Source organism: Dreissena polymorpha, chromosome 9 (assembly GCF_020536995.1).
Source record: "Dreissena polymorpha isolate Duluth1 chromosome 9, UMN_Dpol_1.0, whole genome shotgun sequence".
Classification (NCBI taxonomy): Eukaryota; Metazoa; Mollusca; class Bivalvia; order Myida; family Dreissenidae; genus Dreissena; species Dreissena polymorpha.
The window spans coordinates 100,975,624-101,002,327 of record NC_068363.1 but is presented as its reverse complement, the minus strand read 5'-3'; the positions used below and the strand labels follow the sequence as shown (position 1 = coordinate 101,002,327).

The 26,704-nt window shown below is 36.4% G+C and overlaps 2 protein-coding genes and 2 non-coding genes across 4 annotated transcripts; 1 reads left to right on the top strand and 3 right to left on the bottom strand.

Annotated features, from left to right (window-relative positions):
* Positions 1–201: 201 nt before the first annotated feature.
* LOC127843766 (sodium- and chloride-dependent glycine transporter 1-like) lies at positions 202–15,722 on the bottom strand. Its single transcript, XM_052373516.1, has 13 exons — positions 15,506–15,722; positions 14,363–14,494; positions 13,752–14,079; positions 12,312–12,444; positions 11,632–11,766; positions 11,115–11,218; positions 9,406–9,530; positions 7,898–8,010; positions 7,290–7,421; positions 5,721–5,820; positions 5,294–5,394; positions 2,015–2,182; positions 202–1,394 (listed from the first exon to the last, which is right to left on the bottom strand). The coding sequence occupies exons 1-13, from the start codon at positions 15,618–15,620 to the stop codon at positions 1,251–1,253; spliced, it is 1,830 nt and encodes a 609-aa protein (XP_052229476.1). The 5' UTR covers positions 15,621–15,722; the 3' UTR covers positions 202–1,250.
* Positions 15,723–17,433: 1,711 nt separating this feature from the next.
* On the bottom strand, positions 17,434–17,515 carry Trnas-aga (transfer RNA serine (anticodon AGA)). Its single transcript has one exon. It is a non-coding gene; the product is annotated as a tRNA-Ser (tRNA).
* Positions 17,516–18,558: 1,043 nt separating this feature from the next.
* LOC127846319 (ubiquitin-conjugating enzyme E2 D4-like) lies at positions 18,559–26,480 on the top strand. The gene is made up of 5 exons (XM_052377486.1): positions 18,559–18,591; positions 19,222–19,424; positions 20,087–20,135; positions 22,620–22,828; positions 25,878–26,480. The coding sequence occupies exons 1-5, from the start codon at positions 18,559–18,561 to the stop codon at positions 26,185–26,187; spliced, it is 804 nt and encodes a 267-aa protein (XP_052233446.1). The 3' UTR covers positions 26,188–26,480.
* Trnaf-gaa (transfer RNA phenylalanine (anticodon GAA)) lies at positions 21,931–22,020 on the bottom strand. Its single transcript is given in 2 exon segments — positions 21,931–21,966; positions 21,984–22,020. It is a non-coding gene; the product is annotated as a tRNA-Phe (tRNA).
* Positions 26,481–26,704: the final 224 nt, after the last annotated feature.

Below are 26,704 nucleotides of genomic sequence, written 5' to 3'. Positions count from 1 at the left end.
ACTCTGTCCTCGATGAAGCTCACTGCAAAAGTTTAGCCATAAAACAATTTGTAAGTATTTACCGTCTGTGAACTCGCTGCAGGACGTTTATTTGGCCATGTATAATTTACAACTAAAATACCGCAAAGTACATTGGCCAGCACTGTTTGTACTACTTCTAGGTAATGACATTCATTATAGGAACGATATTTTAATAAACGGTCGTTTCGAAAAGGACAGGGTTGATCAATTTTGATAAATCTGAAGAATTTAATGTGTCCATGTCTTTTTTACGACTAACATATGTCAAGTACAGTACATTGTCCAAAAACTGCTTGAACATATTATAAACAATCGCATATATTACAGGTTCTATCGCATAATTAAGTAGTTTCAGATGATATATGATTTATTAATTTTAATTAAGGCTAATAAATTGAAAATACGGTGAGGTTTAGTTTTCTTCACGAGTATTTGCCTTAATGTACCTGTCTCTTTACTCTGCTCCTGGAAAGCACGTAAATCAACGGGGCGAACCTCTTGTTCCTGATGTTTATTAACGATATTGTGTGGCTCCCCTTGTTATTAAAAACAAGCTCTAACAATATGCATGTTTTTGGATGTCTTTAAAAAAAGGCGTCTCATCTGGATCCAAACTGTTTGCAAAAGCCTTCAAAATTCGGTTCCAGCACTGAAAGAGTTAATTAGGATATTACACTGTCATTTGTCCCTTACTCTCTCGTTTGATTTCTCTATGGACTGTTCATCAACATTTTTCGATTTTCAGTTGTGTACAAGCACTAATAACCAAGTTGTTATAATGCTTTGCAAAATAACAACGAATGTTCGTATCTAAGGCGCGCAGAGTTGTTTGGAGACTCCGTAAATTGTGTGAGGCTCTTGCACAAAATTAACGAGGTGGTTAAGCCTTGAACAGAGTAAGAACAACGTCGACATAAACTACACTACTATCACTACACTGGCACTATCTAGCATATATCGAGATGTAACTGTATTACCCGGCGCTGAATATATGATTTACAACGAGGAATGTAAAAATAAAATCACGACTGCTTACAATCTATCAACAAGAGATGACTGACCTGAAGTTATCAGAGGTGACTAAAAAGTTACATATCTTCCAATTAAATTATTCATTTCTTATGAGCAACAGCAAATATAAAACGTGTGAACCGTTTGATGTAGATTGACTCTTCCCAGAACATTTCACCGTAGCCTAATATAAGGTAATAGATACTGGTCAATAGTATTTATAAACGAGTATTGAATGCAGGCGTTGTTATTGTTGATTTTTCATTCGCCGGAAGTCGATCCTGCGCATGCTTGGATTCCGCCTCGCGCACGTCAGCTGGAGGTCCCCACAGTTCGTTTGGTCGTAGGTTTACTTGTAGCTTCTGAAAACGTATTAAACAATGGGTACGGCGTATTTAAAATCTTTCGCATACTAAGTTTTGATTTTTTTCGTGTCCATACCAAAACAACATATTGTACAAGTGGTTTATATCCCTGGCATCCGTTGGTGTGGTAGGAATTAAGTGATAGTCTTTCGTAGTCCGCACGTAAAGGAGACCGTTCCGTTTAGCACCGTGATACCAATCCAGCTACTGATTGCCTTCCTTGTAATACATCCATAAAAACGTAATTTTGACGAAGAATTAATCAATTCCAACATTGATTACCGATTTTACCATTTAATTATTGCCGTTAAAGGGGCATACCGATAGTAGTAGTTTCCCCTGTATATGATGATATAGGTATGTACTACACAATTAAACGTTCCCCTTTTTAAGCAGATACTTAGAAACAAATTTATCTTGTATAAAAGTATTAAATATTATATCAATGCCAGCTATTTTTCGATACACGTCTTTAAAAAAAGCAAACTTTATAGGTATTAAGCAACAATTAATTGTATATTGTTAATAGATGATCTTATTTTTGAAAATGATATCCCGTATTATCTATCCGTCGATATACCCCTTTATTTAAAGCATCTCATAAGGTAAAGGCGTACCTCCAGTAGTGTCCCGGGTGTCGTGTACAACGCGTATATTGCGCACACTGGTATTGGAACCAGCGAGGTGGCCGCTATGACCCATCCCAACCCGACCGCCCAGGGCTTGTAGACATAACCTTTGTAAGCCGGAGGGGTGTATGTGTACACTGTAAATCCCAGGGTCACCTGTATTTATGTAAGAGTATCAGACGTGAATGAACATTTACATACAAGTCCACTTGTCCACTCAGAAATGTTTCACTGTACCTGTAAGTAGTCTTGAGCTGGCAATCACATCATTCAGTACAGACGTTACACAGTTACAATTTCACCGTAATAACTCTAAGTTTTCGGACTCTGATTTTTTTTTTGGATTTCGTGTCCGAACATATTTGAAAATATGCCAAAACACGATGACCAAATATTTGGAGACGCGCTGACAGTGTACCTATGGCAATGAATTGTTTATGCCACATCTACTATTGGTACTTACGGCGCTTGATGAGTTTTCTTGTTTCAGAGCCACTTCTTAGTGAACTACGGTAAAACTCATCTTTGTTATTTTGATAAACAAAAAACAAAATCACTAGGCATTTAGTACATTTCGTTGCAGTCAGGCTATTTAAAAGATAGCCCGTGATCTTTTTTTTTAATGTTTATATTTTTATACTCAAAATGAACCGGTAAGAACGGATTAATTAACTTTCTTGTCGGATAAGTTGTGTTTTTAGCTCACCTGAGCACAACATGCTCATGGTGAGCTTTTGTGATCGCTTTTTGTCCGTCGTCCGTCGTGCGTCGTGCGCCGTCAACATTTGCCTTGTGAACACTACAGAGGCCACATTTATTGTCTGATCTTCACGAAACTTGGTTAGAACATTTGTCCCATTGATAACTCGACTGAGTTCGAAACTGGGTCATGCTGGGTCAAAAACTAGGTAACTAGGTCAAAAAAAGAAAAACCTTGTGAACACTGTAGAAGTCACATTTGATGCCCAAGCTCATGTAACTTTGTCAAAATGTTTGTCTAAATGATATGTTGGTTGAGTTCAAAAATGGTTCCGGTCCCTTGAAAAACATGGCCGCCAGGGGGCGGGGCAGCATTCCTTATAATGCTATAGAGAAACCTTGTACACACTCTAGAAGTCACAATTTTGCCCAATCATCATGAAACTTGGTCAAAACATTGGTTTCATTGATATCTCGGACGAGTTCGAAAATGGTCCAGATCGGTGAAAAAACATGGCCGCCAGGGGGCGGGGCAGTTTTCTCTATATGTATTTAGTGTAAACATGTGAACACTCTAGAAGTCACATTTTTGGCCCAATCTTCATGAAATTTGGTCAGAACATGTGTTTTCTGGATATGACGGTTGAGTTCGAAAATGGTTCGGATCGGTAAAAAAGCATGGCCGCCAGGGGCGGGGTTCATTTTCCTTATAGTTATATAGTAAAAAAAAGCTTGTAAACACTCTTGAAGTCACATTTTTTGCCTAATCATCATTTTTTTTTCTAAACATCAATTTTATAGATATCTCGGACGAGTTCGAAAATGGTCATGATTGGTGGAAAAACATGGCCGCCAGGGGGTGGGGCAGTTTTCTCTATACATTTGTATGTATATAGTGAAAACATGTGAACACTCTAGTTCTTATAAGCTATACTGTTAAAGAAAGATAACCTGTACATACTTTCTAATAGTAAACTCCCTTGTATAAAACTGGGACTTATTTCTTAAAATGTGGTGTACATAAAGACAGTAGTTTGCATTCAATTTAATAAACCTATTGTTTCTATGTCATAAAATAACTGTACATGTACTAATGCACTGTAGAGCCTTATCTTTGATCTTTACTGATAAGCCAAGTTAACCTACTGTGTTTTGGTGTATTGATTGAACATCTTCTAAGGTCAATTGGATTGGGAAAATCAATTATCTCAGCAGACTACTGTGCGATGAAACTGTTTCCATGGCAACCTTGACTCCAGTAAAATGCACTGGCTTACCTGTACATATTTAGTGCAGTAGATAATGACCATCAATAAAGGAGACAAAATGCTGATCATTTTCATGCATCTTTTTCACTATAGGGTGTCATTATTTTGCATTTACATGTGTATATACTTTGATTGTGTACATACTGCAATTCATTTCTTTCTGAGCAGTGTTTAGATGATGTTTAATGTCTCAACAGCCAGTAACTAATTAATGACACAAGTCTGTCATCTGATAACCAATAAATGTCATGTTTATACTCAAAATGAAGCATTTTGTTAGAGGAACATGAATATGCTATTTTGTTGTTTTGTATTATTTTGACTCTTAAGTTCATGAATGAATTTTAGTTAATTGTCATGTTTCCTTTTTCTAAGCTCATGAGTCACAGAGGGAGGGGCTGAAATGCCTTGTCTTAGATCCTTATCTGTCAATCAAAATCTCAACACTCCTCTAAGACTATGCAAAAGCCAATTAAAATTGAGATAAGCCCAGAAAAGATGTATTGAAGTATATTATTGGATGTTGACTATTGGCCAATGCCCTTCTTGCCCGAGGGTGTATAAAACATGCTGCACAGGGCTTATCAGCATCCCTAGAACTAAATTTTTACTGCTTAAAGAATCTGCGTCACTGGTAATTAATCAAGATAGTTTCTAGAAATGGACATTTGGGAAATTTACCAACATCTGAGATAGTTTATTAAAGAACATAGATGAAGATGATTCCATTTTTTATAAGTTTGATGATTCTCAACTTACTACTGAACTTAGTAATTGTTGGAACAGTTTCAATCGGGATCAGTTTCTATGTGTACTTTAACTATTGGGAACAAAGCTATCTTACATTAACCTGCGCAAAGAACATGTCATTTCTTTTTATCTCAGGTGAGCGTCTTTGGGCCTTTCAGGCCCTCTTGTTACGGTTTTATGTCTTGACCAGTAAATTGGTTGTCCTGGAAAGTCAAAGCCCTGTTACGTTCGAAACTTAAAGAGAAAATACAACAAATGAGAGGAAGGTGTATAACATAACTTTCCGAAGCTGTTTTCCAGCGGACGCGGACATTTTTTTTATCGTGGGATGCCTGGTTTGAAACCCGTCCAGACCATAAGGTTGTTAATGGTTTAGAAACGAAAGTCAATGGGTCGTGGTTGCATAATAAAAATAAGTGATTACGGACGTATGACCCGTAATCGGTATATGCAAGGTGAAGAGAAAAATATAGACGTAGGTGTCTATCATATCCGACACATATCATTCACATTTACATTTGTTCAAAGAAACTTGAGAACGAGTACTGACCAGAAGAAGGAGAGGTGTCAGGCAATACCAGCAGAACTTGAAAATAATCGGTACGCGTTGCCCGGTCATCTCAAACACATTTTGATCAATGTTGCGAACACCTGCGTTGAAATGTAAGACATATGAAACACAATTGGTTATAATTTAGAAACAAGTAATACAATAAAAAATGTTATACATTTTAAAAGCAATGTGTTATCATTTAGAAATAAGTAATGAAATTGACAGCGAATGCCTTGAACAAATATGGCATTTTCAAGTCTGTTTCGAGTGTAAAACCGGTTCTTAGAGATAATGATCCTCAAACCAGGTTTGTTTTCTCCAGACCAAACGCGATTTATATCAGTAAATCATGTAGATTTTGAAGCTATAGGCATACTAGTATATAACATAGCACATTTTTGTCCCAATGTTTACAGTCGTTTACCGTATATAAAGGACATGACAAGCACTTCAATGAGAGCGAATATCGTCACGGAGAAAGTGGCCGCGTACCAGTCTACTAGCGTCAGTAGGTAAAATCCACCCTGTAAAAGGAAAAAAAATCAAATCGCCGAAAGTGTATTAAAAAAATCATAATTAGCGGCACAAATAAAGGGGCTAGTTAGCCGGTACATTTCACTCTGCGAGACGAAAATATGAAAAATTACCTTATATAACAACGCATGTGCTGTTATAAAATTAAGAAATATAGACAAGGCAAAAAAGAAAAGAGCAGGAAAAGAGACCAGAAATGGCACCAAACATAGCAAATCCGAATATCAAATGCTTAGAAAGCAGGAATGATACCAAAAACGTAGCAAACTTGATGAGCAAATGTTTTGAGAGCAGAAATGATACCAAAATATAACCAACTCGGTGAGCGAGGCTTAAGAAAGCAGAAATAATACCTAAACATGTAAAGCCGAACCACTAAGCTTATGTTTATAAGTTAAGAAAGCAGATACGATACAAAAATCGTAGCAAACTCGGTGAGCTTTTGTTTAATAAAGCAGAAATGATACATAAATCAAAACCAATTCGGTAAGCGAAGGTTTAGAAAGAAGAAATACTGTACATATAATACAATAATCATCGTTAACTCGGTGAGGCAATGTTAAGAAAGCAGAAACTATAGCAAAACATAGCAAACTCGGTTAGCGAGGTTTATCAAGCAGACCTTATTCTGAAATCGTTGCAAACTCGCGAAGCAAAGGTTAAGAAAAAACTGATATCAAAATAAAGCAAACTGGCTGGGCGAAGGTTAAGAAAGCAGAAATGACAGTAAAACAGTGCCAAATCGGTGAGCGAGATTAAGTAAGTTAAAACGATACCGAAGTCAAAGCCAACTCTGGTAGCGAAGGTTTAAAAGCAGAAATGATAGAATCATACCAAACTCGTTGAGCGCAGATTAAGAAATCAGTTATGATACCAAAACAAAACAATTTGGCTGAGATCAGGTTGAAAAAGCACAAATGATACCAAAATCATAACCGACACGACGAGCGAATATCATGAAAGCAAAAAAAAAAGTCATAGCCAATTTGGTGAACGAAGGTTGAAAAAGAAGAATTTTATACCAAAACAAAGCCAACTTGGTGAGCGGAGGTTAAAACACAGAAATGATAACAAAACATAGCCCACTCGGCGAGCGAAGGTTAGGAAAGAAGAATTATGTAAATGAATTATTAATCTTAGTCGCATTATCATCATTCTAGCAAAACAGCGGTTTCTTCTATGACCGAAGTCATATAGTACACATTTGACGCCGAACCATGTTCCATCGCTGTGAATGTAAGCATACTTTGGTAGAAGTGGTAGGTACGACTGGACTAGTGTCACGTTCATATGATATTGCTAAAGTCTGTCGCGGGCAGTATTGATAGCAGAAATGGTACCAAAATGCAAATCTCGAACCATCGGAGTTAACTGAGTTCTAATGTTATGTGGATGTTAGAGATCGTGTGTCTAGAAATGACCACTGACACGTGATATACCGTTGCAAGACCTCACCTACCTCTGTTACCATAGGTATAGCGAGGAGGAACGCGCACATGATCACACCTAGTGTCATCACGGTGGACTTGCCCTGGAAAAGCCTTGGGAACTCGTCCTTCAGTGCTGTTACCACAATCTCGTAGTTGGGAAACTGAAAAGTTTATTGTGCTTAGTATTTACTTGCTGTTATGATAATGTTTTTAATATTTTACATAAATGTTTGAACAGGGCTGTCGAAATCATAAACAATCTGTATTATGGTGAATTATTTAGTATGTGTCCTATATCATTTGAACAGTTTTCTTTGTAATTTATTAATGAGAAAGGATATACCTATCATAATACTAGTATAGCGACAGAATATTACATTTCAAACGTATCGCAGTCTGGCTGACTCGTATAGTATCAATGTACTGATATGTTAATAGTTTTTTTTAGGAAAATCAACAGAACTGATTAAGTGATTGGTCAGGCGTGAAAAGTATTTTCCTTAGGTTACACATATGAGCAAAAAATTAAGGGTAGACTGGTTAAACAAGAACATTTAGTAAAAGGTCAAATTGAAGAAAATGTTACTTAATTTTCATGTGCTATTTACTAGTTTTCTTTGTATCTTCCCGGTCACACCTGCGAATCAATTCCGAGGAAGACAGACATGAAGAAGAACAGTGCGGACCACAGTTGAGGGGGAGGCAGATAATTGGCAGCCTCGGGATAGGCGATGAACCCTAGACTGAACCCTGCAGAGGAGACAAGAAAAAAGCGTAAGTATACATATATATGAGTATATATATGTAAGTATATATATATATGAGCCGCGTTCTTGGAAAACTGAGATTAATGGACGTGCGTTAAGTGTCGTCCCAGATTAGCCTGTGGAGGAAGAGTTTATTACCACACATTACTGAACTATTTTATCTATTTAAAATATTGTTTACCATGCTTTTAAAAGAGAGTTTCCCTTTTTGCATGTGCGTGTATTCCGAAGTTTACGAAGTGCGTGAGACTGAGGCTGCATTATGGGGGAACTCAGAGTGTGTCTCAAAGTTCTTAAGTATTTAACTAACAGAAGTAATAAATATTTAGACGACTTTCAAATATATATTTAATTACATGTATGCACTGAATGATAATTTTTGTTTGAGACGGTCTTGTGCTGTGTGTATAGTGGTGGGGACCAGAGATACTGGAGGCAACCCAACTGTTCAGTATGGAGGCCATCAACCAAACTCACATGCGCGGGAGCGGGATTGTACCCGGATCAACGAGGTGAGAAGCGAGTGTACCAACCACTGCGATGACAAGACAACCTCTTTGTTTTGCAGATTATTCAATCGCTCTAGATATCAGTAAATAAACTGGTGTGTTGAGCTTAATGTGCAAGCCCATCGTGCGAATAGTATCGCCCAGTTTTTTCTGTGACATTTTTTCGTGCAACAATTACACCGTTAATGAAATTGATTAAGATTTCATATTTTTACTATGCTCCCATTTAATAGCGTTGGTTATAATATTGTGAAAAAAATGCTTTTTTGCTTTGTGAATGTTCCAATAAACGGCACGAACATGAGGCAAAAACACTGACCGCTCGGAATATTGGAATTTATGTTGATAATACTGAGCAATAATGTGTTATCAAGTTTAATTTAACGTTATTAAATTAGGCCACCATTTCCATAATATATTTGCAACCTTTACTGCACCTATCTGGATTCAGTCAAAATAAAAAATGTCAGAGGCCTGAAAAAGAACAGGCGGGTGTCTTTTATGAAAATTCGTCAGGTGATAAATGTTGTCCATTGTAAATGACTTAATTGTGATGTTTCCACAATCTACTTGAATTCATGCATCGGTCGAGTATGAGGTGTGTTATTTATTACAAATATTTTGATGTCAAGTCATACTGTATGTTGTTGTATAAAACAGTCAATAGCAAATAGAAACACGTCGAGTTTGTCTGTATTTACGAGAACATTGACACATGAAAAGGAGTCGGACTTTTTTTTAAAGGATGGCGCATACAATGGAAGAGGTTCACATATTTGAAATGGATGTGGTAGAAGATATGAAGGAGGGCCCTCTGTCATTCTGCTATAGCTATATGGCGAATATATAGCGTCAGAGCGCTTTTATACCTGATTGTTGAAAGTCCGATATTTTCAGCCCCGACCTATAAGCCACGTGACCGAGAACAGAGAAGATAACGAAACCTCCCGTAAAGCCCGTGAGCAAGTCCATCAGACACACCAGTACCGCGTCCCTGTGGAATAGAAACCAGTCTAGTAAGCACGAGCACCGAGAAATTAAAAACAGACTCGTGGGCACAAGCAATTCATCCCAGTGAATTTTAAACTGTCTCTCGTGAGCACACGTCCTGTGGAATAGAAACAGATGCAGATGCAAATTGTGAAGGTCGACAATTACCAAACAGGTAGTTAAGCGACAGTCTTTTTGGCCCAGATGGTATCTTTATTTTCCTTCTCAGTTTAGGAGGATAGCTTTTTAGACTGTGAGTCTCTTTAGACTCAGAGTCTGTCCTAGGAGAAGGCGTCGGTTTCTTGACTTCCTCGCCCACTACCCTTAAACATGGACATAACGCTGAGTCGATGACGTTTTCGCATTTGTAAGCGAAAACCTTAATAACCAAAACATCTTTTTCATGCACGTAACGCAGTCGCTGTACGTTTATTATGCAGTCGCGGGGAAAACGCCATGGTGGCAGTAAAGTCGCATAAGACATTACATAACGTAATTCGGACGCCGTTACATCGCCGGTGGTCGCCGCTTGAACGCAGATGGATATTCGTATGAACGCGGTGAAAACACTGGGAGCATAGTGGGAGCGCCGCGTACATGCATAGAAAACAGAGAACAGGACCCCCGACGTGATTGTTTTTGGATTTATTTGAGAAGAAAATTGTTGTTCTTACTACTATCGACTATCGGCCCTTAAAAAACCCTGACCGCTTCGGTCGTAGAGATAACGCCAATCCGATGTGACAGGTGTATAAACTTAATGCTGTTCCGTAATCGATTTGTACAATTAATTCGCTGTTTTTATCGGTCATTTGTGTGGTTAAAACCAAATAGGATTTGTATGTAAGTAAAAAGGGTGATCTTAACGAAGAAATATTTAATTCCGTTATAAATTCCACATATACCCGTCACACAAGTTATTATCTTTTTTACAAAAAACAACTGAGGATATACTGTTTTTCACAGCACAGCATTACGTTTTTTTCCCATTGCGACCTTTTAATGGCATATTAATAATTGCTCGTTTAGCAACCAGATTTTAATGGGATGATCAAAACATAATGGACCGATTCAAATACTGTTTGGTTTTGCGTCGTTTTCTTATTTTAAAATTCTGATAAGAGTATGTTTCGGAGCGTTTAAACGAACAGCTGAGTTCCAATTTAAAGCAAAACTTGTTTGTTGTAACCTGCTGAATGCATGAGTGCACATCGATTAGTAAAAGTGCTGTTTCTTTTGTACCGAATATGTTTTAGGTCAAATTTAAAATTAAAACAATCGTACTTGGTTATTTATTTTCATTTTTTTATCTTTGGACTGTTGTGCTTTATTAAAGATTACTGTTTTGAAGTGTAACCAGAAGGTTTAAGATCGGTTTTAACATGAAACCGATTTGGTTTGGCTGTTCTAACTACATGTAATTGATTTGCTTCACTGTCTTGGATTCAACCGAATTATGGAAGGTCTGATTTAATGGAAGCCGATTTGATTTAAGGAACGTTTGGTATTTCGACCGGTTTAATTTTAATCAACAACACACAAAAATCGTATTCGCATACTTGTAATTTAAAAGTATTTGAAATCATACCTGGCACAGTTGTTGTTTAATTTGTTATAGCTTGCAAACGTGATCATCGCTCCAAATCCAGGCCCTATCGACCTGAATACTTGCATACATGCCTCCGCCCAGATCTGAAAAATACAACAATTTTTCAAACATTTGTTTCATTTGTAAACCGAAAGATTTTGTTCTTCTTTTGTCTGATTTTCGGAATGATTGAATATATCTGGAACCATTTGGACGTAGTTCTAAGAAATATAAATATTTAAGCCATTCACATACAGGTCTTCACAACTTCAAAAAATGGAATTCTCCATTTTGCAATTTGTGAATCGAAAAAAACTGTATCACACAGCAATTCTATGCTTTGTACATTAACATTTCACATTAACACTGAGTTATCTCCCTTCATATCCTCTTCATTGTCTTCCTCCTCTCGCTCCACCTGCTAAGCCTCCTCCTCCTCTTCCTCGGAGTTTTTTCCTTCTAATTTATCTAACTTTTTTAATTCGAAATCATCGTATTATGTATGTGGGAACCTTACTTTTGTATCTTTGAGTTTTCTCAGGTCGGGCGTTATGTAGTATTTTATGCCGTCTACCGCTCCTGGTAGGATCGAGCCACGGACCAAAAATATAAACAGCATCACGAAAGGTCCGAGTACCGTAAAGTACACAACCTAAAAACATATAACATGATCATTTTATTAAGATTAAAAGTCACTTTACTGAAAAAAATACTGTCAGACGCTTATATTTTTTTAACAAAACCTCAGAAACACATTGATGTATCACGGTGTAGGATCTTAACGAACCATTTCATGATGATAAATGTAAATGGTAATATCCGTAAAGAAAAGGCATTGCCGAATTACTGACGGGACGATTTCATGACGCTGTCGGTATAGTTAGATGTTGATGATTAATTCAAATTCGAGCCACTAATCATCTCTCAACTTTCGGGCATATATTTCATTTGGGAGGCTTTCGATTCTAAAACGGCAGCAAAAATCGGGAAGTGGTGACTGAAAGGTATGAAACTAATCACTGGATACAATTATAGCATCTCATACAATGGGGATTAAAACAAACAATCATTGACTCTGATATAGACCCTAACAAATTATATTTGCTCAAATTGCATGACGAGTATACCTTTATCACAGGAAAACATTGATATGTGCACGTATACTACATTATACTTCATATTCAGACATGAACACACCTTGCCGGACAATTTGACGCCCTTGAAAATACAGAAGAAGCACAGTGCTTCTATGGCGACGAGACAACCAAACATAGGCCAGTTGACTCCACCCAACACTTCGAGACCCTCAGACAACATCAGAGCCTTGTACCTTTTAATAACCACATAACACTATTAAAAACCAGCAGCAGGGTAAATGTATTTTTTTGCTTTGTTAACACGTAAGTTCAGTAAGTGTATGCTAGTCTCAAGCCGTATTCACATATATTAAAACTCCCAGTTGATCTCCAAGCGGATTAGTAACTAAGATGTATTCATTTATTTATTTACTTAAAACCACACTGTCTATTAATGTGCATGTCCAACTGCGTTGAATCAGATTATACGAAGTAAATAAGATTGTTTGAGACTGTATGACTGAGCAATAAGTCTTAGAAAGGTGTTTGTTTCCGCCCACCCATCCATATAAAGAAACAGTTGTGGAAACTATTTGTCTCTGTACATCCTTTATTTAAGTGTATAATGACTTGTGTATATAATAACAACAAAAATCAGGAAAGTAAATAACATTTACGTGTAGAATCTGGGTATGTATAGAAAAAGTCGAGGAAATCAGCATATTTTACGCTTTTGTTATCAAATACATAACAAATAAGTAACACGTGCGCATATTTTGTACACAATGAAGATCGTTGATCGTTGATAGTTCCCGTACCGACGATAATATTTCGCTTTTGTTTTCAAACAGATCACGTACGTGAACTTGTAAGCTAGTAGTATAATGATCTTAAACGTGTTCAAGTCGACGCCTGTCTGTGAATAAAATTGCATGATTGTTTGTCTTGAAACCATGTCAGTGTGTATAAAGGAAGCAACAGTTGGTTGAAGCGAAGGCATTTGATTATGATACTTTAAACTTACTGTTACCGGTACATTATAGTTTGTATCAGTCGGACGAACAATGCTTGGTTCATTGCGTGGGTAACATTCAATCCCGTTCTGTAAAAAGCTATAACACTCAATCACCTCTTATGTGAAATACGGTTACACGAAATAATTTTTTCTGTTATTCGGTTACCTTCAATCACTTTTTCTGTAAGATATGGCTACAATTAAATCACGTGCTTTCTACTTACATTCAATCACATTGCGTGATATATGTTAGCATTCAATCCCGTTTTCTGTTAGAAACGTGAACATAAAGTCAATGTGTCTGCGACAATCGAGGTCACTTAACCTACATTCGGTGACTTACAATGGTATTTACTCATATTCGGTTAGGTATGGTGTATATGATAACTTTTTTGAGATACGGGAAATTTAATCACGGGATGTAGACAGCGCTACATTTAATAACAATGGTTAATGAAATAGCGAAGTATTCTATTGCGTTCATTCGCATTTCAATCACGTTATGTTAGATTACAATTACTACTAGTATTTGTTTCAACAACTTACTTAAAGAACTGTTCAGCCGCTGTTTCGCTCTTTCCCAATGTCACATCATAACTGAATGTCGCATTATTCAACACGGTGGAAAATGTCGGCGCTAACGTCGTTAGCACTGACGTAACATTCGCGGGCGACGTATTGGCGGTGACGTTACTTGTCGCAGCAGCCACGCGATCAACGATGCACGTCTCCCGGATGTTCCACTCGTTGTCGCAGGACGCCCAGGGGAGCTTCGGGAAGAGGGAATAGACGAAGTACAACAGCATCCACCCAATGATAACGGCGTAGTAGATGGAGAAAAGGAACGTTGCTATCACGGTACCGTATCCGACGTCTAGAGTGTGGGATCGAAAGAAGGCCTTTAATAACACTCAGTAACGATTTTTAAAGCGCTTCATTAAGCAACATGGCATACAAATAAAAGACGCGATGGAACAGTGGACACTATCGATGGTTTTGTGCAGTTGGCATCGTTCAAAATGGCCATGAACTATATCCAAACATTTGGCAGGCATGCGTTCTTTAATTGTTACATTGGTTTAATGTAAAACTAGCTATGAATGTGTGTAACTTAAAAGCAACAGTGTAATACGCCGAAACAATTAAGTGTTTTATACCTTTAAATATAGGACAGACTCTCCACACGGACACGGCTCCACTCTGCGAGTACTGCCCCATTATCATCTCTAGATATACGACAGGCATTGCACCCAGTATATTGAATATAACGATTGGGATGAGGAACGCACCTGTTGATAATTAAATAGAAAATTAGTGGAAGCACGTATAATACCAAGCCCGATTATGATGATGATGATGATGATGTTGTTGTTGTTGTCTATGGTGATTATAGTAATGGTGGAGAGATGATATTCAAGCTAACCGTCAAGCTGATTTTCAAGTTTGCGATGGTCATTTGTAATTGTCATTTTCTTAAAACCTCTATCCCATGATGCGTTTGTTTTGTTTTTTCACCATTTTAGAGTCTAATAATGGAAGTGTACAGTAAAAAGCCAACAAAAAATAATTGTATAAAACTTTCCAGCTGGTGTAACAATCATTTTAAAATTTCACACAGTTCTTTCCCCGTATGCGCAATACAGATCTCATTGCAATTTACTCTCCATATTCTACAAATGGAAATTTGCTATAGGAATGATACTAAGGAATACACATTTTATTATTTTTTAAACTTGTGTATTGATATAATGGCAGATGACAAAATTAGCATCTCGTTTGCATCGATGTCAACGATCGTTTATATGAAATGATAGATTATCATTAAGAACCGGTGATGATAATTAAATTAAACATGCTTAAACGACATTAAATGAGTTTATGAAACTACAGAATTCACATGCATCAAAGAAATTTGGCATGTTTATCTGAGCTATATTTGTACTATAACAATCTTAAATAATCATTCAATAATTTATCTTTAACAGAACCGCAAAGAAAAAAAGAGTATTAATAGATTTCCTTACAGAGTCATTTTTCGACGCATTACAACCACATATAATTACATCTTCCCCCTCAATCTTTGCCTTTAAATGTATTTTGTAAATTCTTTAGTGGCGCTATCGTCAGATGTCAGGATTATCGACCTTTTTAGACTACGTTTAATTGCAAATACGTCAACAAAAGATACATGTGCTCATAAATAACGCTATTTTGTACGATTACTGAGATGAACTTGTATTGCGAAACTGATCCATTCACTGATACTAGTAAACGCTAAACAAGCAAATAATTAAGCTCACCTCCACCATTTTTCATCACCAAAAATGGAAAACGCCATAAATCTCCGACACCGACAGAAAATCCAATCGTTGTCAAAAAGAATTCTATTCGTCTCCCCCACCTCTGCCTTGCCATGGCCTCAGTTTCAGTTTTTAAGGTATTTAAAAAATTTATAAAATGATTAAACAAAATGTACCATTTGTTACTCTGAGCATAAGCACACGTAGAGAACTTCCAAACAACTTTACTTCTGTGTCAGGGAAATTCACAGTGCAGTTAAATCGCTCAAGCGTATAATAAAGCTCCAGGCAACGTCAATAAAGCTCCAGGCAGCAAAGACCAGTTATTTACGGAATACCGTTAGTGCCAACGTGGTTACACATTTAAATCCAGAGGGCGACAATGCGATAGTGCGATAGTAAGATGGCGACAATGCGATAGTACGATGGCGACAACGCGATATTACGATTGCGACAACGCGATAGTGCGATGGCGACAATGCGATAGTGCGATAGTGCGATGGCGACAGTGCGACAATACGATGGCGACAGTGCGATAGTACGATGGCGACAATGCGATAATACGATGACGACAGTGCGACAATACGATGGCGACAATGCGATCGTTCGATGGCGGCAATGCGATAGTGCGATAATACGATAACGACAGTACGACAATACGCTGGCGACAGTGCGATAGTAAGATGGCGACAATGCGATGATATGATGATGACAGTACGACAACGCGATAGTACGATGGCGACAATGCGATAGTACGTTGGCGACAATGTGATGATTCGATGGCGACAGTACGATATGACTATCGCATTGTCGCCATCGTACTATCGCGTTGTCGCATTGTCGCCATCGTACTATCGCATTGTCGCCATCGTACTATCGCGTTATTGCCATCGTACTCTCGCAATGTCGCCAACGTTCTATCGCATTGTCGTCATCGTACTACAGCACTATCGCATTGACGCCCTCTGGATTTTCATGTGTAACCACGATGACCATAACGGTATTTCGTAGTAATCCTTAGGTGAGTGACAAGTGTGGCATTTACAATGAAATGTAATTTTTTTTCCGAATGCGGATGTTGTTGGACCTTGAATTAGATTGATGTTCAGGATGTTTACAACTTTACACGGTTTCGTCCAATTTATTTATGAAGACATGCGGAAGCGGAATGTATTAATTAATTAAAGTAACTATAGCAAACACAGGGTTATAATATATATATATATCTAATACTGTAATGGCCACCTTTCCCAATATCATCTAATGTATTATTTTCTTAATCAGCATCATTTCACTGAACTACATGCTCATTTTTAGGTAGGCTTTCCGTGCTTTAAAAAAAAATATACTGATTTTTTCAAAACCACTCCCACGCTCGGCTTTTTTCCAGTTTATTTTCACCCCTGGGGTATATGAAAGTTCCATAATTCATCCAGATTTCCAAATATAGGCATGCAGTTAGTGTGTATGGATGCAGTAAAGGTGTTTAAAGTTTAAACAAGATGAAATAAGAATTCTTTTACAGACATTTATTTTTTATAACTTGTTATATATGGAAGAGCGCCATGAAATGTAAGTGTTTTCAAACAAGTAGAAATTGGGTTGGTTAAAAACAAAGTGTTATAAAATTCAAAATAGTATCATTTAAGTAATAATTTATACATAGTTTTTATAGATACACTATATACCTCAAAATACCAAGAAATAGACAGATTTACCGTTTACTTTTTGAAATAAAAATAAAAATGCAACATGCATGATTCGTTTTTTCAGCCGAAATCACCCAAAGTATGGTTTATACAGGTATTTATTGCAATTTTTGTGTTAATGCTGGAAAACCGGACTTCTATTTAACAAAAACATAGCTTATATACTATATTTGATCAAAATACGTTAGAAAAGAAATAAAACGCATCGCAAAAAGTATGCGTTGTCGGCAGGATTCGAACCTGCGCGGGAAGATCCCAAAAGATTTCTAGTCTATGGCCTTAACCACTCGGCTACGACAACTTCACAAAGGCTCTTCAATCTTCAGAGAAATCGCAGGAAATCATTACAGTGGCTCTACCTTAATAATTATCGTGGTATTACGCTTGTAAGTTGTTTGTCCAAGCTATTTACTACTTTACTTAATCAACGAATTTACAATTTTTGTACGGACAATAATAGTGGTTCGGATGCTCAATTCGGATTTCGCAAAGGGCGTTCAACATTAGACCCAGTTTTTATTTTACATTCTCTTATTAAAAAATACCGAAATGAAAATATGAGGGCTTATGTAAGTTACGTTGAAGTGATGAAACTTTTGTATTATATTTATAGAAATGCAGTTTGGCTTAAAAATATAAAACAGGTATTGATGGTAAACTACTTAGAATTGTTAAAGACATGTACCAAAAAGTAAAATCTTGTGTGAAGGTTTGTTCACTTTATTCTGAATATTTCAACTACGCTGTTGGTTAACGACAAGAGGAGGTGATGTCACCTCTTTTGTTTTCATTTTTTGTTGAAGATTTAGAGCTTTATTTGCAGTGTGACATTGACGCAGGCTTAAGTATTGATGATATTATTGTGATTTTGTTATTGTTCGCTGATGATATGGCTATTATAGGATAAACATCGAAGAAACTCAGAGGCATTTAGATCTTTTGTTTTCATATTGTTGCACATGGGGTCTAACTGTAAATATCACAAATACTAAAATAATTGTTTTCAGAAAACGCGGAGTTTATTAGCAAACGAAAATTGGACATATAATAGCCAACCAATCGAAGTTGTTGATGATTTTAACTATCTAGGGACGGGTTTTAATTACTGAGGAAGCTTTTGTAAAAACATTGAATATCTAAATGGAAAGGCCTTAAAAGCTTTAAATGTTCTTTTCTGCAAATGCCGCGACTTTGATTTCTCGCCAAAAACTTTGTGTCAACTATTCGATGCATTTGTTACACCAATACTTAACTATTCTTGCGAAGTTTGGGGATACACGAACTCAAAAGAACTAGAAAGAATCAATCTTAAATTTTGTAAAAGATTACTTAGAGTAAGAAGTAATGCGTGTTCTGCTGCAGTGTACGGCGAACTGGGTAGATATCCACTATATATTCACAGATACAAACGAATAAATAAATATTAAATATTAATATTAAAGACAGTGAAAATATCAATCAAACACTTTGCTTATGCATTTATTAAGGTCTAGAAAATGATTCTATTTATTCTCATAATAAGGCATACTGAACTGGAAGTGTGTAATGTCAGCAATTATGTTGTTAAATTATCAATTATTTTATTAAAACAAATTGAACGAGGCTATAAGCAACCCGCAGTCTGTTCAGGTTTTATGCGGTTTACTTCTCATCAGTACATTAGGGTTGGACTAGAATCCTTAAAAACTGAATCTAGTAAGAGATGTTTAAAACACAATTAGATTTAGGGACTTCAGACGCGCAAAATTGCATATTAGAATGGTCAAATGGAGAAACTTGTAATGCCCTGTTATACCATTGTGGTTTTACTAGTATGTCTCTTAGCAATTAGTTATGCGTTCAAGCTAAAGGCCCCGTCCAGCACTTTTTTTAATTAAAGCAAATAGTATTTATTTCACTGAAAATTATTTTGTTTATAAGAAATACATTTAATTATGTTTAAAAGTCCTTGATGCAGTGTTGCTACTGGTGATCAGTTATTATTTATTTTTTCCTTGACCTTAAAAGTCTCCAATTGTCTACCCTGCGGTGTTTCTACTGGTGTTCAGTTACGTTGACGACATCTCGCTGTGGACGGCGGGCATGGTGTGTCAGCGCTGGCAGCACCTGCTGTGCGGGGAGACGCGCTGGCACGAGTTTGTCATGCTGAGATGGCCGCTCTTCAACCCCAAGTACAAAGTGAAGAAGTGGAAAATGATCTACTCAAAACTGTGAGCAGATAGTTGTTGAGATTTCTTAGATTGTTTCAATGATGCATTTGAGCCTCACTCTGGGAAAACAGGGCTTAATGCATGAGTGTAAAGTTGCATCTTAGATTAGACTTTGCAGTCCGCACAGGCTATTCAGGGACCACACTTTTTGCTTATATGGAATTTTTTGTTTAAAGTTAGTCTCTTCTTAAACGAATATCCTCTCAGGGTGGAAAGTGTCGTTCTTGATTAGCCTGTGCACACTGCCCACACTCATTTTTGACAACACATGCAGCAAATCCTGTTTTTCCAGAAAAGTGTCATTTTATTAACTGTTCAAAATAAATTATGCAGATTTTGTGTTAAAAGTTGTTCATGTTCTTTTATTTGTGTTTCTGTACTTAATTTATGATAACTTTATTACTCACTGTTCTTGCACAGGTTTGTGCATTGATATATGTCATGACTGTATAATTGCAATCATGACTGTATACTTAATTGCAAAGAAAGTATTACATGTATTGGTAATATTTACCTGTACCCCTTTCTTAATCTAGGAATTTATCATAAACGTATTTTGTTTAAAATATATGGATTTCACAAATGCAATATATACATGTATATGCTGGAATTAGTTTTTGATATATAACCATGCTGAAAGCCATTATGTTTGCTCATTACAGACTGGAGAGCTCACCATGTCGATACTGTCTGGAAAATATGAGACTACAGGTAACAGGGCATTTGCAGTCCGGTCTTGCTCAGTTGGTAGCGTGATTTACTACAAATCGGAGGTTTGCGGGTTTGATTATCAGCCTACCGGGTATTGTTCAAGATATCCTTTCTATGGCCATTCTTCCCTTACCTCTGATTTAAGTCGGGTAGTTGTCGGTTACTGGTATAAGAGTGTGCTGTGACTACTGGTAAACCAGTTTACCCTGGAAAAGTGTGAGAAGGTTATTGACAGCCGTGATGACAAAAATACAGTTGATATTGGATACAATTTCCTATAAAAAACCTTTTGTAAGCTGGCATGAAGCCACACTCTGCTTCACAGATTACATATAAGTTAATGGGCCATTAACGTACTTCACAATGCTGGATAGTTGCTCGGTTTGCTTCGTGGTGAACTTTCCTCAAGAATAATATTGTCTGTCTGGCCATACAGCATCACTTCATAATGTAAGGCCACTCCCATATCTTCTGCACATGAATGAGCTTTACCATTGAGACTATGGTGACGACATAGCAATCAGGGATCCCTTTTTTTACTGGCATCCGTGTGCAGTTTTCATTAATGGAACATAACTGTGTAGGTTTTAAAAAATCTGTTTCATCTTGTAAGCGTAATTTCATATTTTTTTCAACTTCAAGGGGAGATGATTCTGAACTTATCGTTACGTTCCTCATTTACGATAGTGGTTGAGTACTCATTGATATGAAAACACTGTAAAAGTTTATAAAAAATTGAATGAAAACTGTAAATGGCATAAAGAAGCTGCATTTTACAATACTTTGAAATTCAGTAAAAGATCATAATAGATTTATTATTCCGATATTCATCATTTTAAATAGGGTTCGAGTAATACTGATATAAAAACACTTAACAAGTTTGGAAAGATTCAGACGAAAGTTGTGAAATCTTTTAAACAAGTGGAAATTGTTTATTTTGTCAAATTTAATAGAAAAAATTCTGGACTTATTGTCCCGATGTTTCTCATTTTAAATGAGGTAAAAATGCTCATTGATATGAAGACACTGTAGGTTTGGAAAGAATCTGTTGAAAATGTTGACATAATCACCTAACCAAGCAGTTTTTCACTTTTATTTTTAAATTCAAAGAGACATAATTCTGGACTTATGGTCCGATATTGCTCATATAGAGTTTGGGTTGGGTCCTCATTGATAAAAAATCCTTAGCAAGTTTGGGAACAATCGGATGAAAATTTTGGACTTCGAACAACGATTTCAAAATTTCTCAACTTCTAAGGAAGATAACTATGGACGAAATGGTCGGATAATGCTAAAGGGCCCATACCACCTGGATAGTAATACGTGTCGCGCTTCGCGCTCTATATGTGGTTCTTCAAAAAAACTCCGAGGAGTGCTTGACTCTAGGGAAACGGGTTGCTGGGACACATCTCCTCCTTGATAAGCGGCTGCTTCCTTTATCGCAACTCTTTGTTACAATCAATAATACGTGTCGCGCTTCGTGCTCTTTATGTGGTAGAGATAGTACTTAGGGCCTATGATAGACAACCATAAAAATACATGGATAATAGATGTGTTGTTTGCATTTATTTGTTAATATAAAAACACGTGTATTTTTTATAAGATATTTAAGTGATGTAAGAAAAAGTGACATTAGAAATTTTAATTAACGTTGTTACCACGCGGAATCCATTAATTTTAATAAAAATGTCCAATTGTAGTAAAATGGATTTTAAAATGTCTACATAAAATAAAGCTTTATTATATTTATTAACCTGACTGAACAAAATTGTCAGCCGCCGAACAGTTCCGTTCGTGCCGGAACCCGGGATTGAACCGGGGGCCTTTAGATGATTGTTGCGTAAACAACTTCAGTCTAACGCTCTCCCAACTGAGCTATTCCGGCTGACATCATATATGTACTGCTATTTGGTGAAGTCGTGTATAGCGATCGTTATTATATGTCTATTAATAAACTAATACATTGTACGTTTTCCAATAAACTTGCTTGCGCGATAGGTCGTCAAATATCGTACTACATTGATTCACCACTAAATAAGCAATTTAGAAAAACCACAAAATAAATATATTTTGATTATGTTTTGTTTTTATACAAAACCAGAAAGTTTTGCGTATTTGCCCAATCCCTGTGATCTTTCCCCTGTGATCAGTTGTGGATCAGTTATTAATTAAAACAATTAGCTTTGCATTATTGGCAATACATGTTGTAATAAATGTAATAGGCACAAATGCAGTACTTATTTACACTAATTTACACGAAAAAATCACCACTATGCAAGATTTTCTTAAAACAAAAATATATACATTGATCCGTAAAATAACTTCTCCTCCCATAAGCGAAAAAAATGCATTACATACTAGTCGCCGCTCTCCAGAGCGACGCGTATAAGAGAATTGAACATACCATTATTTAATAGTTTTTTGTCTTGGATATAGCAAATATTTGTTATTTCTATACATTTATTTGTTTTACTTTATCTGCAGAGTACCCCTCCAATAGAGGAGAACTCCTGGCGACACAGGCGACTTCGAAGCGAGCTGAAGACGTTACGCTCCGACCCACCTGAGGGGATTCGCGCCGAGCCCCTAGACAGACACTGCTGTCATTGGCAGGCATCAATAACAGGGCCCAGGGGCAGCCCATTTGAGCGGGGGGGGGGCCTGTTCATACTGTATCTGCAGATTCAAGACAGGTCGGTCTTTTCAACCCTGGTATTTGTCTGCTTACATGACAGTGGGCATGCTTTTTTAAGTGCAGCTAATTGATTATTGAGGTTTAATATCAATAAATGCCAATAATTGTTTCATTACATAAAGTTGAAAAAAGCCATCAATTAAAAAAGACACAGTTCTGTTCCTTTGATACAAATTCATGGAGTTTAATATCTGTTTTAGCTCAACTATTCAGGGAAACACCAAATGTTGGTGTAACTGTCTGCATAATGCTGTGGTTAATGTATATGTGCAACAACTCCGTGTTACTGTTTCTACGACAGGTGTTCATTTAAAACTTTACTCATGTTATGGGTCATTGTGCGAGGTCTTTGGTCAAGTTCCATAACTCTAACCTACAATTTAGCAGAATTATGCCGCATATTGTACTTTCGGTACATAGGTAATTCAGGTAAACGCTTACTTACAATAACTTCTGTCTGTAGCTGACATGCAGACCTAGTTTAAGCTTTAATTTTTGGCAAGTTGGGTTAAGGTCAAGGTTCTTTATTGGTAAAATAGTTTGCACTCCCTTTCTTAAGTTTGATGGAGGTATTGAGCTGTAATTTTGGTTCTTAGGTAAATTATAGGCTCATTTAGGGAGGATTTGCATTTCAAGACAGTCTGGTCAATGTCATTTTTACTAAAAATAGAAAAATGGTTTCAATTCAAATTGAGTTTAGATGGAGGTGTTGTGCTGTATATTTTTCTCTGTAGATAGCTTATATGCAGTCCTTGATTTTATTGTTAATTTGAATCAACTAAATTGATTTTCTTGATATGATTCTTGTTTTAATTTTTATTTTCAGCTTAAATTTTATATGCACTATATAACTACAACATATATTGTTTATTCAATGTTTATAATGTCTTTGTATGCCCCTGATCGAATAATCCGGGGTATATTGTTTTTGGCCTGTCTGTCTGTCATTCTGTCACTCTGTCATTCTGTCCCAAAAACTTTAACATTGGTCATAACTTTTGCAATTTTGAAAATAGCAACTTTGATATTTGGCATGCATGTGTATCTCATGGAGCTGCACATTTTGAGTGGTTAAAGGTCAAGGTCATCCTTCAAGGTCAAAGGTCAAACATATGGCTTCAAAGCGGTGCAGTAGGGAGCATTGTGTTTCTGACAAACACATCTCTTTGGTCATTATATCAGATGACTGACATATAATGTACATTATATTATCAAAGCAGAAGAATAATCAAGCACGCTGTTTTGGAACAGCTCTTGTTTCTCTCTTTTTAATTGCTGTTTTTAGCTGTGCTTAGCAAAAACATGTTCATGGTTAGCTTTTGTGTTTTACTTTTGTCTGTTTTCCCTTGTCATCATTTATTACCAATGTTCATAAAACTTTGTCAGAACATTTGCCCCAATGCTATCTCAGCTGTGTTTAAAACTGGGTTTTATGGCATTTTTTTTACGGAGATGTTTTGAAGCGTGTCCGCAAATTAAAATATGTTAAACCAAATGTTCATATTAAACTTTTCAATTTAATTAACTTGTTTTTATCAAAAGGATACAATGCTTATGTACTTAAAAACACGTGTTTGATGGTTTTCGATTCACTATATCTTTCTTCCCTTAAAATTTGGAATCATTAGTGATATTATAGGCATTTTTCACTGTTGAATAAAATTGTGTCATTGTGTCGTATGGACAAATCTGCATGAATACTACATTATAGGCATTTTTCACTGTTGAATAAAATTGTGTCATTGTGTCGTATGAACAAATCTGCATGTAAACTACATTTGGACTCAAATCGTACATCAAATCATTTCTGTCTTCAGTTGTCAAAACACCTATATACTGTTTGATTCCAATAATGTCGCTTTAATGGAATTACCATTTGTATTCATTTGCTTCTTAATATTAAATCACGTAAACTTGTTTTATTAGAAGCACAGCCCGATTAATATTTTTATTTAGTACTGCCCTTGGAATTTGTTCACGTCATTATGTCATTATGGATTTTTGTGACGTCATACGACCGACTTTCCCAGTTGTAATCTACATGCATAGGTCATTGGGTTTATAACGTTCCATTTTATTTATATTTTCTCTCTGATAGGCGTTTCTTGTTTGATTTAATTATTTTTAATTTGTTTAGCAGTCACATAAACAACCAAGCTATGTAATATGGAATTTTTACACCCATTATTGCTGCTTCTTCCTGTATTTGCGCGATGATTATCTGAGATATTAACTCTATGATTCTACATTCTCAAATCTTTTCTATAAAGAAGGAATGTAGTTGACAATTGTTAATAGTTTTATTTGATCGTTCGTCAAAAAGTTGTAATTCTGTTACTCTTGTATCTTCAATGCAATTGAGTAATTAAATAGTAATTAAATTGAATGCGTTTTAATTCCCTTTTATTATTGTCTAATTTGAGTTACAATGCTATGACGTTAAATTTTATTTACACTTGAATGTATTATGAATATTGCTGGGCCAAGTGTGAGGTTGAGCGCTCTATAACCAGGTTTAAACCCCCAATGCTTTGCATTGACCGTTCCAAGGCGGTGACCCCAGCTTTATTCATATTTTGTGTTTATGTTGGTTTGTATTGTGCTGTATTGTGCTGTTTTGTACTGTTTGGGCAATCGGTCACTTGCCTTAAATAAAGGACCAACTAATTGTTTTTAATGAAAATTCAATACTGCTCCAGCAGCTGGAGTTTCACTTCTTTATATTAAACACTAGGTCAAATAAAAGAAAAAGATTTTGATCACTCCAAGAGGCAATGTTTATTGTCCAATCTTCATGAAACTTGGTCAGATTATTTATACCAATTATATCTTGATGGAATTTCGAAACTTGATGATGTAGGGTCAAAAACTAGGTCAATGGTTAAATTGAATTAACATTTTATGAACACTATAGAGGCCACATTTATTGCCCAAACTTCCTGAGACTTGTTGTGAACATTTGTCTGGATGATATCTCGGAAGACTGGGTCACATGGGCTGAGAAGCTCGTTAAACTTCTTGGTATTTTGGTATTTTCTTTCATTCAGCTACCCAATGCGACCACCAAGAGTGCAATTCATCACAAAGATATTTCACCCAAACACCAGTCGTCATGGATACGTGGGTCTCGACTCCATCCACTACAACTGGAGTCTGGCGTTGACAATCTCTAAGGTGTTGATAAGCATTCAGTCACTGCTCACCGATCCATATTGCGACGTGTGCATGGAGCCAGTGATTGGACGATCGTACAGGAACAACAAGGAGGAATTCGATCGAATTGCACGCCTGTGGACTTGGAAGCATGCGATGCACGACTTTGTCATGCCAATAAATATAGATCTTAACGGAATTTGATTATGAAATTGGAAGAACAGATAATTTTATATGGAGTTATATGCCCCTAAAAAGAATGAGGCATCCCTGCATTACCCTTGTCAATCCGAATGTATTTTCCAATGTGAGTGTTGTGTAGATGATAATAAGGGAAATAATTTTTCCTGCACCAGGAATTATTACTTGGCAGAATTATGGCTTTATGTCGGTTTGCTCACCAAAGAATATAGAAAATATAGTAAATAAAAGTTTGTGTACTTTACCCCTCTTCTGGTCAGATTTTTCTCAAACTTTCACAAATGATTGGCATGACAAAGTTGGTATACGATATTTATCGTTTAGATAAACGAGACGTTTAGATCAGTATGGAAAACTGGAATTTTACAAAGTTACTGAAACTGCAATGTCTCTGACTATTGATGACCAATTTATTCAAACATAGCTCAAATTGAAAATCTTATTTTTATGTCCCACACAACTATAGTGGGGGAAATATTGTTTTTTCCCTGTCTGTTAGTTTGTTGCTTTGTTTGTTTGT